This window comes from Schistocerca cancellata, chromosome 2 (assembly GCF_023864275.1).
Source record: "Schistocerca cancellata isolate TAMUIC-IGC-003103 chromosome 2, iqSchCanc2.1, whole genome shotgun sequence".
Classification (NCBI taxonomy): Eukaryota; Metazoa; Arthropoda; class Insecta; order Orthoptera; family Acrididae; genus Schistocerca; species Schistocerca cancellata.
Window position 1 is genome coordinate 416589351 of NC_064627.1, and position 18295 is coordinate 416607645.

The 18295-nt window shown below is 45.9% G+C and overlaps 1 protein-coding gene across 1 annotated transcript in view; it reads left to right on the forward strand.

Annotated features, from left to right (window-relative positions):
* Nucleotides 1-263: 263 nt before the first annotated feature.
* The window catches only part of LOC126154468 (uncharacterized), a 34438-nt gene continuing 16406 nt past the window's right edge, over nt 264-18295 (forward strand). The window contains exons 1-2 of the mRNA XM_049916137.1: nt 264-505; nt 5456-5954. Coding sequence (XP_049772094.1) covers nt 264-505; nt 5456-5954 — 741 coding nt within the window. The remainder of the gene's footprint in view (nt 506-5455; nt 5955-18295) is intronic.

An 18295-nucleotide genomic window follows, 5' to 3' on the forward strand; every position in this document is an offset into this window, starting at 1 on the left:
TACATAAATAACTCATATAGCATAAAAATGATGACAAGTCCCCTTTTTTTTTTATCGCAACACCTCAACTGTAACCACCCGGTACCTTTGTAAAAGCTAGGAAACATGAGGAGGGTCTATTACAGAACGTTAACTGCTTATCCACTTTGATGAGTGTTGAGGCGTAAACAGAGGAGCAATGGAGTATTCCTTTTGCGTTCAGTAACAGGGGAACAGCAGCAAGCCGAGTGGGGGAAGAAGTACGGGTCCTCGACGCGGCCGGGATGCTGGAGGTGCGGGCTCTGTTCGTGGTGGCGCTGCTGGGCTCCAGCGGCGACTTGTGGCTGGAGGAGACCGCGAGGGCCGTGCTGGAGAGACTGCGGGCCACCGGCGCACTGCAGGTTGCCGTGCTGGCGGGGCGGCAACAGCAGCAGCAGCAGCAGCAGCAGCTGGCCGTCTATATCTGGAGGCCGTACCAGGACGGCGCCTGCCACCGCAGCGTGCACACCGCCACCCTCGTAGACAGGTAGGTACTGCTGAGGGTCTGCTTGCAAAAGATCACTTTTCTCTGGAGGGAGTGAAAGAGAACTAGTCCGATGCCCTTTAGACCAGTTTTAATGCTGGAAATAAGGTTCAGAATGGCTCTGAGCACTATGGGACTTAACATCTTAGGTAATCAGTCCCCTAGAACTTAGAACTACTTAAACCTAATTAGCCTAAGTACATCACACACATCCATGTCCAAGGCAGGATTCGAACCTGCGACCGTAGCGTTGCGCGGTTCCAGACTGAAGCGCCTAGAACCGCTCTGCCACACCAGCCGGCTGGAAATAAGGGGTGGGGGTGAAGGGAAGAGGGGGAGGGGGAGGGTGGAAGTTCTTTCGTGCATTCGTTGGAGCTTCTGTGGCGTTGCTTGAAGTCATACTCGAGTCCACGGTCTGAATTCGAACACTCTTGGCGATGTGTTGCCTACGGAACAAATTACGCAATGAACTGCATCGTGAATTTAAACAGGAACGTTTATTAACATGCTGGGATTCATTGTCTGCACCACTACATTACTATATCAATACAGGGTGTCTCAAAAGTCTTTCCCTGATTACATAAATTGATAACTCAGGCTGGAAGTAAAATACAAATATGAAACTGGTGTCTAATTGTTTACAAACTATCAAAGTTTTTTTCACACGTTAGTAAACTTCCACATGAGCACCGTTGGTAGCACGTAGCACATCTAGGCGATATTCAATTACCGTCCACACATTAGCCAACATCACTGGAGGGGTCGATTCAACTACTGTGGTTATCCATTGCCACAGGGTTTCAAGATCTGGTACACGTGTTTGGTAGACCTCGTCCTTGACATAACTCCGTAAAAAGAAGTCTAATGGGATTATGTCAGGAGAGCGTGGAGGCCAAACCGTTGGCCCATCACGACCAATCCATCGCCCAGGAAAGGTCATATCGAGATAGGCACGGACGTCCAAACCCCAACGAGGCGGTGCACCGTCTTGCTGAAACAAGACATCGGGGTGATACTGAAGCAGCTGAGGAAAAGCATACAGTTGCAACATGTCCAGATACACTGCAGATGTGATGTTAGCCTCAGCGAAGAAGAATGGCCCGTTAATTCGATAGTGCAATGGCGCGCACCAAACATCCACTTCTGGACTGCCTCTGGTGTACTCCATGAGCTCGCCAGGGGGTTGTGAACCCAAAATGCGCACGTTATGCCGATTCACTACTCCACTGACAAAAAAGGTCGCTTCGTCGGAAAAGGCAATTTGTCTGAGATAACCATCATCGTCCTCAATACGTGATAGCATTTCGACCGCAAAGTCATATCGACGCCTACTGTCATTGGCCAACAAGGCCTGAACGATTTGCACTTTGTATGCACGAAACAATAAACTTTTGTGTAAAATGTCATGGAGAGAGCTTTTTGGCATCTGTAATTCACGTGAGGCCCTGCGCACCGATTTCTTCGGACTTCGCAGAAAAGACTGCCTTTCAGCTTCCACCCTATCTGCTGAGGTTCTTGGTCGATCAGACCTCGGGAAGGTCAGCAACCGATCCTGTGTTCTTGAACTTCTCATACCAGGCTTTAATGCTCTTGACATCAGATGGATTCCTTACAAATGTTGTTCCTTCCAAATGTTGTCTGGAAGTGTCCCTGCACTGTGGTTGGTGATCGTGTCTCATGGTACCATAGGACACACTGTGCCTTCTCCTGATTGGTTAATATGGCTTCTTGGGCACTGCACCTCATCCACTACTTACGTACTGCGAACCTAAAACACAAAAACAACTTTGATAGTTGTAAACAATTCGACACAAGTTTCATATTTGTATCTTACTTCTAGCCTGAGTTATCAATTTATGTAATCAGGGAAAGTCTTTTCGAGCACCCTGTGTAAATAAGAATCGCCAGCCTTGCTTTGAATCGCGAGGGTTAAACTTCACAGTTCAAAACTCAATAAACTAAATCCCTAAATACGAGGTCTGAACAACGAAGACTGAGACTGATTTTTTTTCACAGGTGTTTATTTCTCCATGTCAGTGTTTACATAACCTTTTTCAAAGTACTCCCCTCCTACTTGAATGCACTTTTTGTAGCATCTCTGCCAGTCCTCGGAACGCATAGTGCAGGCCATCCTTTGTCACGTCCTTGAGAATCGCCTCACTCTTCTTGAGCACTTCTTCAGAGTTCTGAAATCGAATGCCCAAAGCTTTGCCTTTAATGATGGGAATAAAAAAATTACAGCGTTCAAGATGGGTTCTATAATGCGGATGTAGCACAGGTAATGCTGAATTGAGCCAGAAAGTGCATGACTTGATTTGGGACGTGAGGCCGCACATTGTCATGATGAAGTCTCAGAAAGTTCTGATCGTTTCCTTGCAATGTGCTTTCTGAATCTAGGCAATGCTGACGTGTAATATGTTGCTGTTAACATTAGTTTGAGGGGGAACAACATGCTGGTAAAACATACCATGACAGTTAAAAATTGTGGTGATCGTCACTTTTCCTGCAGATGGAGCAAGTTTTGCCCTTTCTGGAGTTGGAAAAACTCGCGTTACCACACTGTGATGGCTCGCTTCCTTCAGAATCATAATGATGTAAACTCATCACCGGTGAGAATCGATTTCAGAAACGCATCCCCTCCAACAGCAAAGATGCAGTACCTCACGGCTTGTCTTTATTCGCACAACCTTTTGTTGGGTAGTCAACAGTCGTGGCACCCAACTGGCACAAACGCGACTTATATGGAGGTGAACATTAATAATCGCAAAGACATGGCCATATGAAATTCTCAACACTTCACTGAGAGTACGTAATTATATCCGTCAGTCCTCATTGACAATCAAAGCAACTGTGTTGGTGTTGAATTCAGTCTCAGCAGAAACCAAAACACCAGCCCCATTTCGCTTAACACAGACAAGATGGCTTTCTTTGAACGCCTTGAACCACCTAAACATAGTTTCAGGAGGTGGTGCACCTTCGCCGAACGCTTACTGAAGCTTTTCGTAAGTTTCGGTGGCTATGTGGTTTAAATAAGCACAGAATTTTATTGCACCGTACTGCTCCTCTGGCGTCTCCTCCACTGTTTGGGGTGCGAAATTCAAAGAGTATTTATAAAAGAGAGCATTACTACCAACCTCCCAACACGGGAGTTCTGCTACCTATCAACACTACAAACAATAACCTGCTCTTTTTAAATATTAATTATACACACAGGAAACTATCTCAAAAACTACAGGAAAAAATTCAATCTCAGTGTTTGTTGATCAGCCGCCGTACTGGCTACTAATAATTGGCGTTGATATTTGCCATAACCATAAAAAGAAACATAGTTCAAAGTCAACAAGGAAAATTTCACTTAAAAACACTGCGATTAAATATGCATTAACCCTATCCAAGAACGTAACTTTTACCCAACACCATCTCCAGCTGGCTGATGGCTCCTAGCTCTGCTCTGAGGCTTCGTTTGACCGAGTAAGTCCATGTTCACCTGTTTACAAGACTCGCTGAGAAAAACAGGGTAGTATCTAAGCAGAATTCGATGCGCACAGAAGAGAACGCACCTTCATATAGTTTGTGAGCCTACCGTACCAGAAATGTAATCCCGGTGATCGCAGTGGATCACTAATTCTCGACTTTCAAAATGGCCACTATAAAACACAAACTCCGCGCCGGAGTGCACACGACTTGCCGCTTGAGCCCCACGAGGGCTGCTGGTCGATTCCTCGATTTACGCGAGCTTCTCAAAACACCAAGAAATTATTTAACATAAACGTCTTTCAGCCAATCAGAATCAGGAGCCTAATGTAGGCTTTCTCATTGGCCATTTCCTGCTTCTGCTTACAGACCTTATGTAATGTGATGTCCTTGACAGCACTTACAGAATTTTTTTTGCAACGAGTTGGAAAAAACCGGCCGTTACTGGGGAAATTCCACCCCATTAAGGACAGCCTAGTTTGCTCCCTCCACTACTCATTTAGGTGGATTAGGAAATCCCGGCCTTCAGCCAAACAAAAAGACCTTTTGCACTGCAAGCAGAAATTGTCAGAGCGAAATAGTAAGGCCAGGGAACAATGCGTTAGGGGGGTTATTTCGTTATTCTCATCTGTCAATGAGAAAGTTCAAAAGAGGCAATTTGGATTTCATTGTAGAATCAACAGAGGACCATGCTGATACATTAAACTGCTAGGGGAAAAATAGTACACCATTTAGAGGTTTCCACCTCGCTTTAGATTTATTAAGTTTCCTTTAATTTACGTCTATGGTCACAAACTTATTTTTGTTAACAGATTACCTGTTTCGGTCTTTAATGACCATCATGAGATCTGCAGCAAAAATGGGAAAAACATAAATACACTCGCAGATTGTCTACAGCTTAAAAACAATACATAGACCATAATGAAAAGTAGTACTGACAAAATTTACATTTGTGCCCTTTAAATATGAAAAGGCATACCTGTTTATTAAGTTTATACTGACTTTTTAATCACCCGGTAAGACTTTTCTTGAGGAGGTGCGAAACTTTCCATTGACTTCACAAGGACGTCTGGGTCAGTCAAAGAACTATTCGACTTTCTCTGCACTTACCTTCCACGAATGCCACCTTTGTAAAAATCTGATTTTCTTCACTCAAGGAATAACCATTTGAGGAGAGCTGAATGTGGACATGAAGGGAATTATTTCGTTGGTGCCGCCCGCTGTGGCCGAGCGGTTCTAGGCGCTTCAGTCCGGGACCATGAGGCTGCTACGGTCGCAGGTTCGAATCCTTCCATGGGCATGGATGTGTGTGATGTGTTTAGGTTAATTAAGTTTAAGTAGTTCTAAGTCTAGGGGACTGATGACCTCAGATGTTAAGTCCTATAGTGCTTAGAGCCATTTGAACCATTTACTTCGTTAGTGTAAAAGAATGCGGCATAAAGCAACACGAAAAGCAACAGGTGCCGACCAACTGTGCAGGTGGGTCCCTCCAGAAGGATTTCAGTCGGGTGTAGATCTGTTCGCGGAGAAGCTGCCGCAAGACATGGGTGGCTGTCCGATCGTGGTGTCGACGTTCCTGTGGCCTCCGTTCCTCATGACGGAGTCGCCCGCGGACCCGTCGGACGACGGGCTGGAGGCGCGGTTTTTGCAGACGTTGGCGTCGTGTCTGGGCGCGACCATCCGCACGGTGGCGCCGCCCGCGGGCGAGGACGCGTGGGGCGACCTGCAGGCGGACGGCCGCTGGACGGGCTGCCTGGGCAACGTGCAGCGCGGCGACGCCGACGTGCTGGCCGGCGGCTTCTGGCTCATGGGCGAGCGCGCGCCCTACTTCGACTGGCTGCACCCGCACTTCCACGACGCCGCCTACTGGTACCTGCCGATGCCCGCGCGGGCCACCAGCTCGTGGCCGCCGATGGGCATCACCTCCGTCGCCGTCGTGGTCGCCGCGCTGCTGCCGCTGGCCGCTGTGCTGTACAAGGTCAGGACGCGTCTCTGCCTAACACTGGCGTGAACAACGTGTGAACTGAACCAACTTCCCCCAGTTATCAGCACAATGATAAATTTTTTTTATCTTCATTAGTTTCACTCCCTTACCTGGTTGGCGGTGACTGGCCACTGCATAAATTGTCATTCTTTGAACGCAAAAGTTCAGAACAGTGCGGATTAATCAAACTTCCTGGCAGATTAAAACTGTGTGCCGGACCGAGACTCGAACTCGGGACCTTTGCCTTTCGCGGGAAAGTGCTGGCAGAAGTAAAGCTGTGAGGACGGGGCGTGAGTCTTGCTTGGGTAGCTCAGTTGGTAGAGCACTTGCCCGCGAAAGGCAAAGGTCCCGAGTTCGAGTCTCGATCCGGCACACAGTTTTAATCTGCCAGGAAGTTTCATATCAGCGCACACTCCGCTGCAGAGTGAAAATCTCATTCAGTGCGGATTAATATCCACTCGAAGGCAAAAAAATCGACGCACCACAAATGAATTATCTAAAGGGACGTAAATTGCTAGATGTAACGTACATGTACAGGAAAATAAATTTCAGAAAAAATGGATGATTTGTTCAAGAGAAAGAGCTTCACAAATTGAGCAAGTCAATAACGTGTTGATCCACCTTCTGAGGGATATCGTGCCACATACTGCCCAGCTGGCGTGTTAGATTGCCAAAAACCCGAGATGGTTAGAGGACCCTGCCTATAATACTGCAAACGTTCCCACTGGGGGAGAGATCCGGAGAGCCTCAATGGTAATCCTTGTATGGATGCCACGAAGGACAACAAAATGGGGCGTAGAATATTGTCGATGTACCAATATGCTGTAATGGTGCCGCGGATGACAACCAAAGGGGTCCTACTATGAAAAGAAATGGCATCCCATATCGTCACTCTTGGTTGTCGGGCCAACAGTTAGGTTGACCTAGTAGATAGTGTCGGAAGTTCCATGCGGCTTTTCGCGGATGATGCTGTAGTATACAGAGAAGTTGCAGCATTAGAAAATTGCAGCGAAATGGAGGAAGATCTGCAGCGGATAGGCACTTTGTGCAGGGAGTGGCAACTGACCCTTAACATAAACAAATGTAATGTATTGCGAATAGATAGAAAGAAGGATCCTTTATTGTACAAACACTGGTTGCACTTACTTCTGTAAAATATCTGGGGAGTATGCGTGCGGAACGATTCGAAGTGTAATGATCGTATAAAATTAATTGTTGGTAAGGCGGGTACCGGGTTGGGAATCATTGGAAGAGTCCTTAGAAAATGTAGTCAATCAACAAAGGAGGTGGCTTACAAAACACTCGTTCGACCTCTACTTGAGTATTGCTCATCAGTGTGGGATCAGTACCAGGTCGGGTTGACGGAGGAGACAGGGAAGATCCAAAGAAGAGCGGCGCGTTTCGTCACAGGAATATTTGGTAAGCGTGATAGCGTTACGGAGATGTTTAGCAAACTCAAGTGGCAGACTCTGCAAGAAAGGTGCTCTGCGTCGCGGTGTAGCTTGCTGTCCAGGTTTCGAGAGGGTGCGTTTCTGGATGAGGTATCGAATATATTGCTTCCCCCTACTTATACCTCCCGAGGAGATCAACAACGTAAAATTAGAGAGATTTGAGCGCGCACGGAGGCTTTCCGGCAGTCGTTCTTCCCGCGAACCATACGCTACTGGAACAGGCAAGGGGGGTAATGACAGTGGCACGTAAAGTGCCCTCCGCCACACCCCATTGAGTGGCTTGTGGAGTATAAATGTAGATGTAGATGTAGATGCTGTCCAAGGGGTCTCCAGACACATCTTCGCCCTGGAATTACTTGAGTCCCAATGACCAGCGAAGAAGTATCTGGAGAAACTCTGGACAGCGGTGGATACCACCCTGACTCCCGAACGCCATTTCGTCCTGCACCAAGGAGTGTGGTCTGGGCTGCTGTTTCTTTTCATAGCACGACCTTCTTGGTTGCCATCCACGGCACCACTGTAGCACAGCGGCACAGGGACGATATTCTACGTCCCGTTTTGTTTCCCTTCTTGGCAAGCAATTTCAGCAAGATAACGTCCACCTGCACATGGCGAGAGTTTCTACTGCTTGTCTTCGTGCTTACCAAACTCTACATTGGCGAGTAAGGTTGGCGGATATCTCCCCAATTGGAGCATTATGGGCACGGTCCTGCAATGAGATAAAATTTTTGACAATCTAACGAGCCAGTTGGACAGAATTTTCCACGATATCCCTCAGGAGGACATCCAAGAACTCTATCAGTCAATACCAAGCCGGATGACTGGTTACACAAGGACCAGAAGCGGACCAACATGTTCCTGACTTGCTCAATTTGTGAAGGCCTTTCTCGCGAATAAATCATCCAAATTTTCTGAAATGGCCATCAATTATTTTCCTTTACATGTAAATCACATCTACCGGTTTACGTCCCGCTCGGATAATTCCTCCGTAGTACGTCCTTTTTTGTCTTAGAATGTATTTCTGAAATGCAAAATATATTTTCATTATTTTACCAAATATACTACCTGTCCTAAAGTGAGGCACCCAGAAGGGAACGATAGAACAAAATAAGACTTTATAGGTGAAGAGGATGTAATTTCAATGATTTCAGAATTGAGTCAAATATACAAATAACTTGGCAGTATGAGCTCCCATATGTATTGACGTTACACGTCCCTAGGTCCCAATGAATGCACTGATTGTATTTCGAAGGCCGTCATAAAGTCATTGTATCCTCTCCTTAGGCAAGCTGGCCCAGAACTGTTTTATCTGGTCCTTGGATTCTAGAATGGAATTGACCTCTGAGCTCATCCCACACTTGTTCTGTCGTACGTAGATTTGGGGATCTTGCTGGCCACAGCAGGACTTCAGCGTAATGTAGATATTTCATAGAGACACGTGCAGGATGCGGACATGCAACAGCCTGTTGAAAAATGGCACCATGATACTATCGCATGGGATGTAACATGTGAGGACACTTTGTGGCCTGTACATACCGTTATGCCATCTGGGTTCCTTCAATCACTGCTAGCCGTGACCTGAAGTCGTGCACGATGGTTCTCGACGCCATGACGCCATCGCTCTCCTCTCCAAAACATTGGAAGAACAGTCGCCGGCATACTCATTGACAGTTACGTCCCTCATAGTGCAGGCCAGCGATTCATTGCTGAACACAATGCGGTACCGTTCAGCAGCAGTCCGTACTTCCCGGTCACGGCAACACTCAAAACGCAGCCATTTGTGTCGCGCTGCAGGATAACATAAAATGTTACAAAGAGTCCATTACTTGTTTCCGGGTGTCGGAAGCACATTGGAGGCATTACTATGTGCTTGGTGCACAATACGGATTTTCTCCCTTGTGGTGGTTAGACCTTATCGACTGAAATCTTGAAGACTAGTATTCCCGCACTCAAGTTCCCCTCGCAGTCCAATATCTGGCCACTGACACATCTGATATACCACACAATTCTTGATATTGAACGATTCGACAAGCCAGTCTTATGAAGATCTACCATGAGTCCTCTTTCAAGCTCTGTCCGGTGGAGATATTGCTGCCTCACAAAAGTACACAGCGCTCTATGTCATTCGCAGTGATAACACCTGAAGCTGTCCACACCGCTTATAAACCCCACCATCCCTGGTAACAATAATAAACGCGAACACCTGTAACTCACTCCGGTGGCAGTTCTACCTGTCACAGGGAAATGCAACTCTAATCGTTTACATACCCGCCGATGGTGTATATGTGTACGAAATAACATTGATATCTGCGCATTGATTCTGGGTGCTTTACACTTTTTTGCCAAGCTGTTTAACATGGCTTGGAATTTGCATCCAATAAAAGCGTCCCTCCAGTGGTGCTAATTTCACACATCCCGCGAAAGAATCTCTATTTTCACTTCTGCAAAATCATAGGTGGCAAGATCAGTGACAATAAAAATTGCAGTCAGGTTTGGAGACGCGCTCCGATATCACGACGGTTAAGATGACTCCTCGCCCAAAGTAGGGAACCCCGGATCGAGCCCCAGCCTGGTGGAAACTTCCAGCTGTCTTTTCACACTCAAAACTTTACAAAATCTCTGTCGACAGGGAACTCGGTAGTATAAAAGTGGCTTAATGGTGACGTAATACACATCGTATAAAATCTCTGTCTAATGAAGTATCAGTGTTTCTGCTACAATAGAAATACTCAACTGAGTACTTTACTGAAATGGAAGAATCATCACCGGAAAAGTATAATTGAACAATTATGTGGGGGTGTAAGATGTGAGGTACTACAGTTAAGTAGACAAAAGGGAACACAAACGTAAAAAAAATGTGATTGACAAGAAGTGCAAAATGGCGAAGAAGGAGTGGCTAGAGGACCAATGTAAGTTTATAGAAGTATGTATAACTAGGGGAAAATTAAAATACCCGTTCGACAGAAGAGAAGCAGCTGAACGACTATTAAGTGCTCGGATGGAAAACCAGTTTTAAGCAAAGACGAAAAACTTGAAAACTGGAAGGAATATATCGAGAGACTATACAGAGGAAATTAATTTGAAAGTAAATATTATAGACAAGGACGAGGACGTAGACGAAGACAGGATGGGAGATACGATACTGCGAGAAGAATTTTTACAGAGCACTGAAACACCTAAGCTAAAACAAGACCCTCGGAGTAGACGGCATTTCCCCAAAACTGCTGATATCCTTGGACAGCCAGCCATGACTGAACTATTCCATCTGGTGTGCAAGATGTATGGGACAGGAGAAATAGCCTCAGACTGTAAGAAGAATCTAATAATACTTTTCCAAAAGATGCAGGTGCTGACAAGCTTGAATATTACAGACCTATCGATTTAATAAGTCATGGGTGGAAAACATTGGCACGAATTATTTACAAAATAATGGGTAAACTGGCAGAAGACGACCGAGGGGAACATCCGTTTGGTTTCCGAAGGAAAAATGTATCAACAATTGAGGCAATGCTGACTCTACGACTTCTCTCAGGATATATGTTAAGAAACTGTAAGCTACGTTTATAGCATACGTTACAGAAAGATTTGGACCATGCTAATTGGAATACATCCTTTAGATTTCTGAAGGTACCAGGGATAAAATTAAGGCAGCGAAGAATTACTTACAACTTCTACAAAAACCAGACAGCAGTTATAAGAGTCGAGGGGAGTTAAAGGGAAGCTGTGGTTGAGAAGAGAGAGAGAGACAGGGCTGTAGCTGAACCCTGATGTTATTCAGTCTGTACAGTGAGCAAGCAATAAATCAAGCCAAAGAAAAATTTCTAGCAGGATTAAAGCTCAGAGAGAAGAAATAAAAATTTTGAGGTTTACCGACGTCATTGTAATTCCGTCAGAGACAGCAAAAGACTTGGAAGTGCAGCTGAACGGAGCGGTCAGTGTCTTGGATGGATGTTGTACGATAAACATCAACAAAAGAAAAACAAAGGTAACGAAATCTAGTCGAATTAAATCAGGTGCTGCTGAGGGTATGAGATTAGGAAATGAGACACTTAAAGTAGATGATGTTTTTGCTATTTGAGCATCAGAATAACTGATGGTGGCCGAAGTAGAGAGGATATAAAATGCAGCTTGGCAATGGTAAGCAAAGCATTTCTGAAGAAGAGAAATTCGTTAACCTCGAATATAAATTTAAGCGTTAAGAAATCTTTTCTGAAGGCATTTGTCTGAAGTGAAACCTTGTACGTAAGTGAAACATGGGCGTTATGCAGTCCAGACAAGAAGAGAATAGAAGCTTTTGAAATGTGAGAATGCTGAAGGTAATATGGGTAGATCGCGTAACTAGTGACGAGATAATGTACAGAATTGGCGAGAAAAGAAATTTATAGCAAAACTTGACTAAAAGAAAGGATCAGTTGATAGGACACATTTTGAGACATCAATGAATCGTTACTTCAGTGTTGGTGGGAAATGGAGTGGTGGGGATGGAGACCAGTCTTCAAACTGAAGCGCACAACAACAATGAGAGATGCCTAACAGCTCTGCATGTCGGATAACGACAATAGCGTTTTCAGTTCTCCACTTCATCTCCTCCAGTGTGTGGGGATTATCTGAAAAGACGCGACCGTCAAATTTGCCCCACAAGTAAAAATCAGCAACCCCTTACCTCCAGTGCCCTTTACTCTTGTAGCAGCCAAAAAATTCTGCAGCTCTTTGGCCTTATTGTAAGAACAGATAGAGATAATGTAGATAAAAGAATCAAGGAAGGAAAGATCGAGGGCACGAGATAAAAAGGGATAACAGCGACCAGGTCGATAGATGAAATCAAGAAGATCTTCAGTCTACTTCAGTAGGCCCTATGTGACGGTGGTAACCACCAGAGATAGAGATGCTTGGTTTGTGGGGTCACGATGCTCAGCACTGAGCACATCGACTTCTGATAATGATGATGTCCTTTAGAATTTCAAAGATCGTACATTAATTTGTGCTTGGTAATGGTGGTCGAGCCCCGTAGCTGTGGATTAAATTACTTGAAGAAATATTGCAACCAACCACATTTTCTATAGCTTTATTGATTAGCCGAGCGGTCTCAGGCGCTGCAGTCATGGACTGTGCGTCTGGTCCCGGCGGAGGTTCGAAAAAAAAAATGGTTCAGATAGCTCTGAGCACTATGGGACTTAACATCTATGGTCATCAGTCCCCTAGAACTACTTAAACCTAACTAACCTAAGGACATCACACAACACCCAGTCATCACGAGGCAGAGAAAATCCCTGACCCCGCCGGGAATCGAACCCAGGAACCCGGGCGCGGGAAGCGAGAACGCTACCGCACAACCACGAGCTGCGGACGAGGAGGTCCGAGTCCTCCCTCGGGCATGGGGGTGCCTGTTTATCCTTAGGATAATTTAGGTTAAGTAGTGTGTAAGCTTAGAGACTGATGACCTTAGCAGTTAAAGTCCCATAAGATTTCACACACATTTGAACATTTTTTTCTTCAGTTGACCTAACAGTTTAATACCTTCGTCAGTTCAACGTTTCTATCGAATACATTTTCATCATTGCAGCTGACCTGCACAAAAAACCATTTCTGTCCGTTGCTGTATTTCCTCAAGTACTTAAAGAATGTATTCTAGGCGACAGTCTGAATCGATAAAGCGTCGTAATCAACCACTATTTGATCGTGTGTCGCCTTTGCATTTATGGCCGCTTGTACTGTGCTGGTCACATTTTCAGTCGGGTGTCCAAACGTCTGTGCACGAATGGCAGCCCATTCTTCCTGAAGAGCCGAAACCGGAAGAGGTGATTATGATGGACTCTGAGTCTGCAGTGAAGTCTACGTCCTAAGGGGTTCCACTGGGTCCAGGTTGGAACACTGGGCAGTCCATTTCAGAAATGTTATTGCACCCACACTATTTCCTCACAGACATTTTTTTATGACAGGATGAATTGTTATGCTGATACAAATAATCATCGTATACGCACTGTTTCTCTACTGCAGACAGTGCAAAATGTCGTAAAATGTGTTCATATCTTTTCGCAGCCCAACACCATACACGAGCTCCTCCGTATTTTAATACATATGATGGCAGGTAACGGTCTCCAGGCATTGGCGAAACCCAGACACTTCCATCGGAATCTCACAGGGTATAGCGTGATTCATCACTCCAAATCGTTCACTACTTCTCATCCACTGACTAGGTGTCGCTCCTTATACCAACTGAAGTTTTGCGTAGCACTGACAACAAAAGTGTGTAGCTTGGAGCCGTTCGACCATTGTCCCATATTCTTTTCAACTCCACATGCACATTCATTGTGCTAACTGGAATTCATGAGTGTCCCGTTCCTCTGATTGCATGCATTTTTTATGTAACCACTCTCCGCAATGCATGACAGCCCCGTAAATCAGTACATAAGGTCTACCTGGATTTGGTTTAGATGTGGTTGTTCGTTTGCTTTTCCACTTCACAAGCATATTTGCAACATTCAAGTTGGTCAGCTTTAGATTGGCTGAAATGTCCCTGACGGACTGTTACGTAGGTGACATCCAATGAATAGTCCAAGTTCGAACCATCTTGCTGTTAATGCTCCGTTACTGACAGCAGAATCCTTTTCTTTTGTCTTAGATTGAAATACAGCGTCACCGATGGATAACGGTCGTACTGTCTTGGTGGAAGGTATAAAATTGTTCTATCCTACATTGATGTCATTCCAAAGACATCATCGGAGAGCACGTTGAAGGTGTGGTGGTGGGACCTGAAGTTCCATACCATTCTCCGACAGTGGAAGTTCAAGTTGCAGGCAATAAGTAACACACCTGCATTAGGTAGCGAAATTGGTGGTTTATTATGGTCGACGTATATCGAGTGGTCATTTCGACACTGACACTTCATTACTGGCTGTAACAGGGCTATCGTTAGCCATGTTCGGAATCTGATTCCTCAAGGATTGTGAGAGGACCAGGGTAGCGTTGCTTGTGCTGGGAAGTTGTGATGCCAATGTTTTGTAAGCCAGCGACCATGCCGCGCAGGGCATTCACTTTGTCATAGAGGTACTTGGCCTTCTCTCGAATGGACGTCTTCAGAGTGACCATGTCCGTTTCCTTGTCGAGGGTAGCTACCCTCATGATGGGAGGGGCACGCAGACACCACCGATGATCTTATTCTGCAAGCGCTGGAGGGTCTGCAGCTGAGACACACTAATCGTGGCCTACGCAGTGGAGCCATAGGTGAGGGAAGGGTGTACTACCATCTGGTACAGTCGGAGCTTGGTTTGTAGGTTCAGTTCCCTGCTGTTGAACGTTGGATACCACCCTTTTATTAGTTGCTGTCCTTTTCGGGTGACGTATTCTGTATGTCGATGGAAGAGCAATTTTTTATCTGTCCAAACAACTAGATATTTGGTATCAGGGGAGCATGGGACCTGGACGCTTGCAATAGAGATATTATGGATGAGGATTGGACGCCGTTTAGTGCAGTAGACCGCCGTAGTTTTGGCGGCACCGAGGGCAATGTGGTGGTGGTGGTGTGTTGGGGCTTATGGGCGCTCAACATCGAGGTCATCAGCGCCCTGACACACATTAAAAGGAACGAATGTGGACAGACCTAAGAAAAGCACACACTCAAAGAAAGCAGGAAAAGAAGGAAAATGCTACATAAGAAAGTAAAGCCTAAGGAAAGGGGAAACATAGCAACAAAAATGTCACAGGAAATTGTTATTGGCTGGCCACTTACATAAAATATGGGCGAGCTTGTCACACAGTGAGCAAATTAAAATCCTCTCCCTAAAATCTTTGTAAAAACATTTGACAGGGCACAGAGCTTTAAAACTTTAACCACATTCGTCCGAGTGTTGCCTAAAAGAGATCGTGTTTGAACGACACCAGCTAACTGTCGCGTCCACCTGCCTCTGCAGATGAGCAGTGAGCGGGTCCGTGTTGCAGGCGATCGTATAGAACGCCGTGCCATCGGCGTATTGCACCAGGTGGCAGTGTGGGGTGACTGGCATACCATTAACATAAATGTTTAAGAGGACGGGAGACAACACAGAGCCTTGAGAGATACCCATCAGCATGTGACGTAAGCTTCAGCGTTTTCCTTGCAATTTGTCCTGCCAAATCTTGTCATACGCGTTTTGCAGGTCCAGGAAAAGCAGGATTCGACGTAGCGGATTTCAAGCCCTTGTGACATATTCTGTGATCTTAAGAACTTGGAGTTAAGCTGACAGGTGGGAAACGAATCCCAACTGTTCCAGATGGATTGTCCCAGCCACCAGCAGAGGCTGAAAAATGCGGTGGAGGATCAAAGATTCTAGAACCTTTGCCATGTTATTCCAAAGGCTAATGGGTCTGTTGTTAGTAGGGACCATAGGATACTTCGAGGGCTTGGGGATGGAAACCAGTCTGGCCTGCTTTCTACTGTGGGGGGTAAAAGGCCAGTTGTGAGACAGTGGTTCAGGATGCTAGTAAATAAGACCAATTGCTTGCGTGGGAGCCAGCAGAGGTGTTAGCTTAAGATGCCGTCCTAACCTGGAGCCGACTGCCCACACTTCTGCTGAAGGATCCTTTGGATTTCCACCAGGGACGTAAGATGAGGGGCAGTCAGAGGTGGTTCTTGTCTGAAAGCAGCAACAGTTGCCAGAACATCGCATTCATCCTGGAGTTCATCAGGCATTAGCTCCTGGATGAGCAATTCGATATAGGCATCAAATGTATCAGCTAGTGTTTCTACCACACAGAGGGCATCATAAGTTAAGCCATCCACTGTGCAGATGGGATAGTTGGTCTTCACTGCAGAGCACCATAGGGCTTGGACAACAGTCCATTCAGATTTATGTTGGAGGAGAAAGGTGGACATATTGTCCTCCCATTCTTCTGTTTTTCAATCGACGAGGCAGTGGCAGAATTCACGCTGGAGACGCTTCATGTGATGCTTATCCTGGGGATCACAAAACTGCTTCCACTGCCTGTGGTTGTGGTTGTTCTGGATTTTGAGTTCATGCAATAGGGGAGGCAAATCATCCCTGGAGCTAAAGCCCTTGGGACAGTGGAAGTAGAGGTCTTCATCGCCTTCTGGATTTTTGTGGTTAGGTAATCAACAGGACTAACCAGATCGGCAGGCATTGTCAGGTCGAGATGTTGCCGAGTGGTGTTGCTGATGATCCTGGAGAATTTGTCTCAATCTGTGATTATCAAGGTAGAATGGATGTCTAAAGATAGAGCAACGTCGTTAAGGTGCAGGAGCACGGGGTCGTGGTCAGAGGCCAGTTCATAGATTGTTTCCAATGAAAGCTGCACTGCAACGTTTTTGAAAATAGCCACATACAGAACGTCTGGCTGGCAGTTAGAATGGACTGGTATATGGGCGGGAGTGTGTGGGCCATAGACCAACAGCGCCAGAGGATCTTCCAAGTCAAGGAGGAGTCTGCCCTTGGGATTAGCAAAGTGACAATGCCAGGAGGATGTTTGGCATTGAGATCGGCCCCAATAATGAGTTTGTCAAATGATGTCATGGTATGGATGTCCACTTCAAGAAGTGCTACGTTAGGGCTCAAATACGCCATGGCAAAAGTAATAGCACCAAGGTGGGTAGAAACAGTGACCACCATAGCCTGACATATATTACACATGGTGGTTGTAGAGGAAGGTGTTCAGTTCAGTCTTCATACCTTTATTGCCATTAGCATTAAAAATAAAGACAACTAGATATATATTGGGGCTTGATGGTTGTGCGGTGGGCGATTCGCCTTATAACAAAATCTGGCTGAGCCCATCAACAAGGGCGATGACCTTGGTAAGCCTGTCCTCTGTCTGATGGACTTTTTGAGCTGTTTCGCAAATGACAGCCCTGATATGGGACTCCTTGAACAGAGAGATGAGCTGGAGGATCTCTCTCATGTCATCCCACAAAGAAGCATCTGTCTCCACCAGTTAGGCAATATACAAAGTGGGCTGCTTGACCCTGTGGCGGGCAGGAGTGTGTGCAGTGGCTAGTGTAGGTCCTGAAATGGAGGCATGTAGCATTTCAACATGTGGGTGTGAGGTGGCTGCAGACACTCTTTCAGTTTGGTAGGCGTTGGCATTCATAACAGAAGACAGATGAGCAGGAGGAGACTGAGCTGCAGCAGCAAATGTGGTCGTAGGGGATATAGCCAGAGGGACCTCCTGTGTCGCAGATGCATGAGGTGCCTGAGCGTCAATGGTAGGATGGTTTCCTTCTTGTAGGGCAGGAAGACTTCATAGCCCTCTGGTACATAAGGAAACCCTTACGGGAAGCCAGATGTAGGGGATCATGGGAGGTGCTCAAACAGCGGGGACATGTGGAGTTTGCAGTCCTCTGATGCATGTGAGCCTGCACACTTGACACACTGAAAAAGCAGTGAGCAGTAATTGCTGGTGTGTCACAAACGTTGACACCATGTAGGAGCCATTGTGGCCTTCAAATGTTGCACCTTGGTGCACAGTAGATACCTGATTTGGTAAATGTCTTCGACGTCCTTTCTCCTTCTAAGGGAGACAACATGGGTGGGCATAGGGATTAATTTCCAGTTCTCAGCATCCCTCTTATTATATTGATGGACCAAAGGGTCCAGGAACTTGAGACAGAGTAATTCATCCCTAACGTCTGCTTCTGTAACTTGGCAGGGAAGTTCTTTGATGACAATATTTGTTCTTCTGTCTCCAGAAATCTGATGAGTGTAGCAGTCCATAGCCCTTGACTTCACAAAGTTGTGGACGTGGAGATAATCGCCCTTTGTGTCAAACAGATACTTGACGTAGTCTTCCTGGTAAAATGCCCGCAGTTGGCCCACGATAAGGCGCTGCAGTTCAGTATTCAGATTAATGTAGCTCATGGGATTGTAAACCACGGTAGGAGGTATCTTCTCCTTC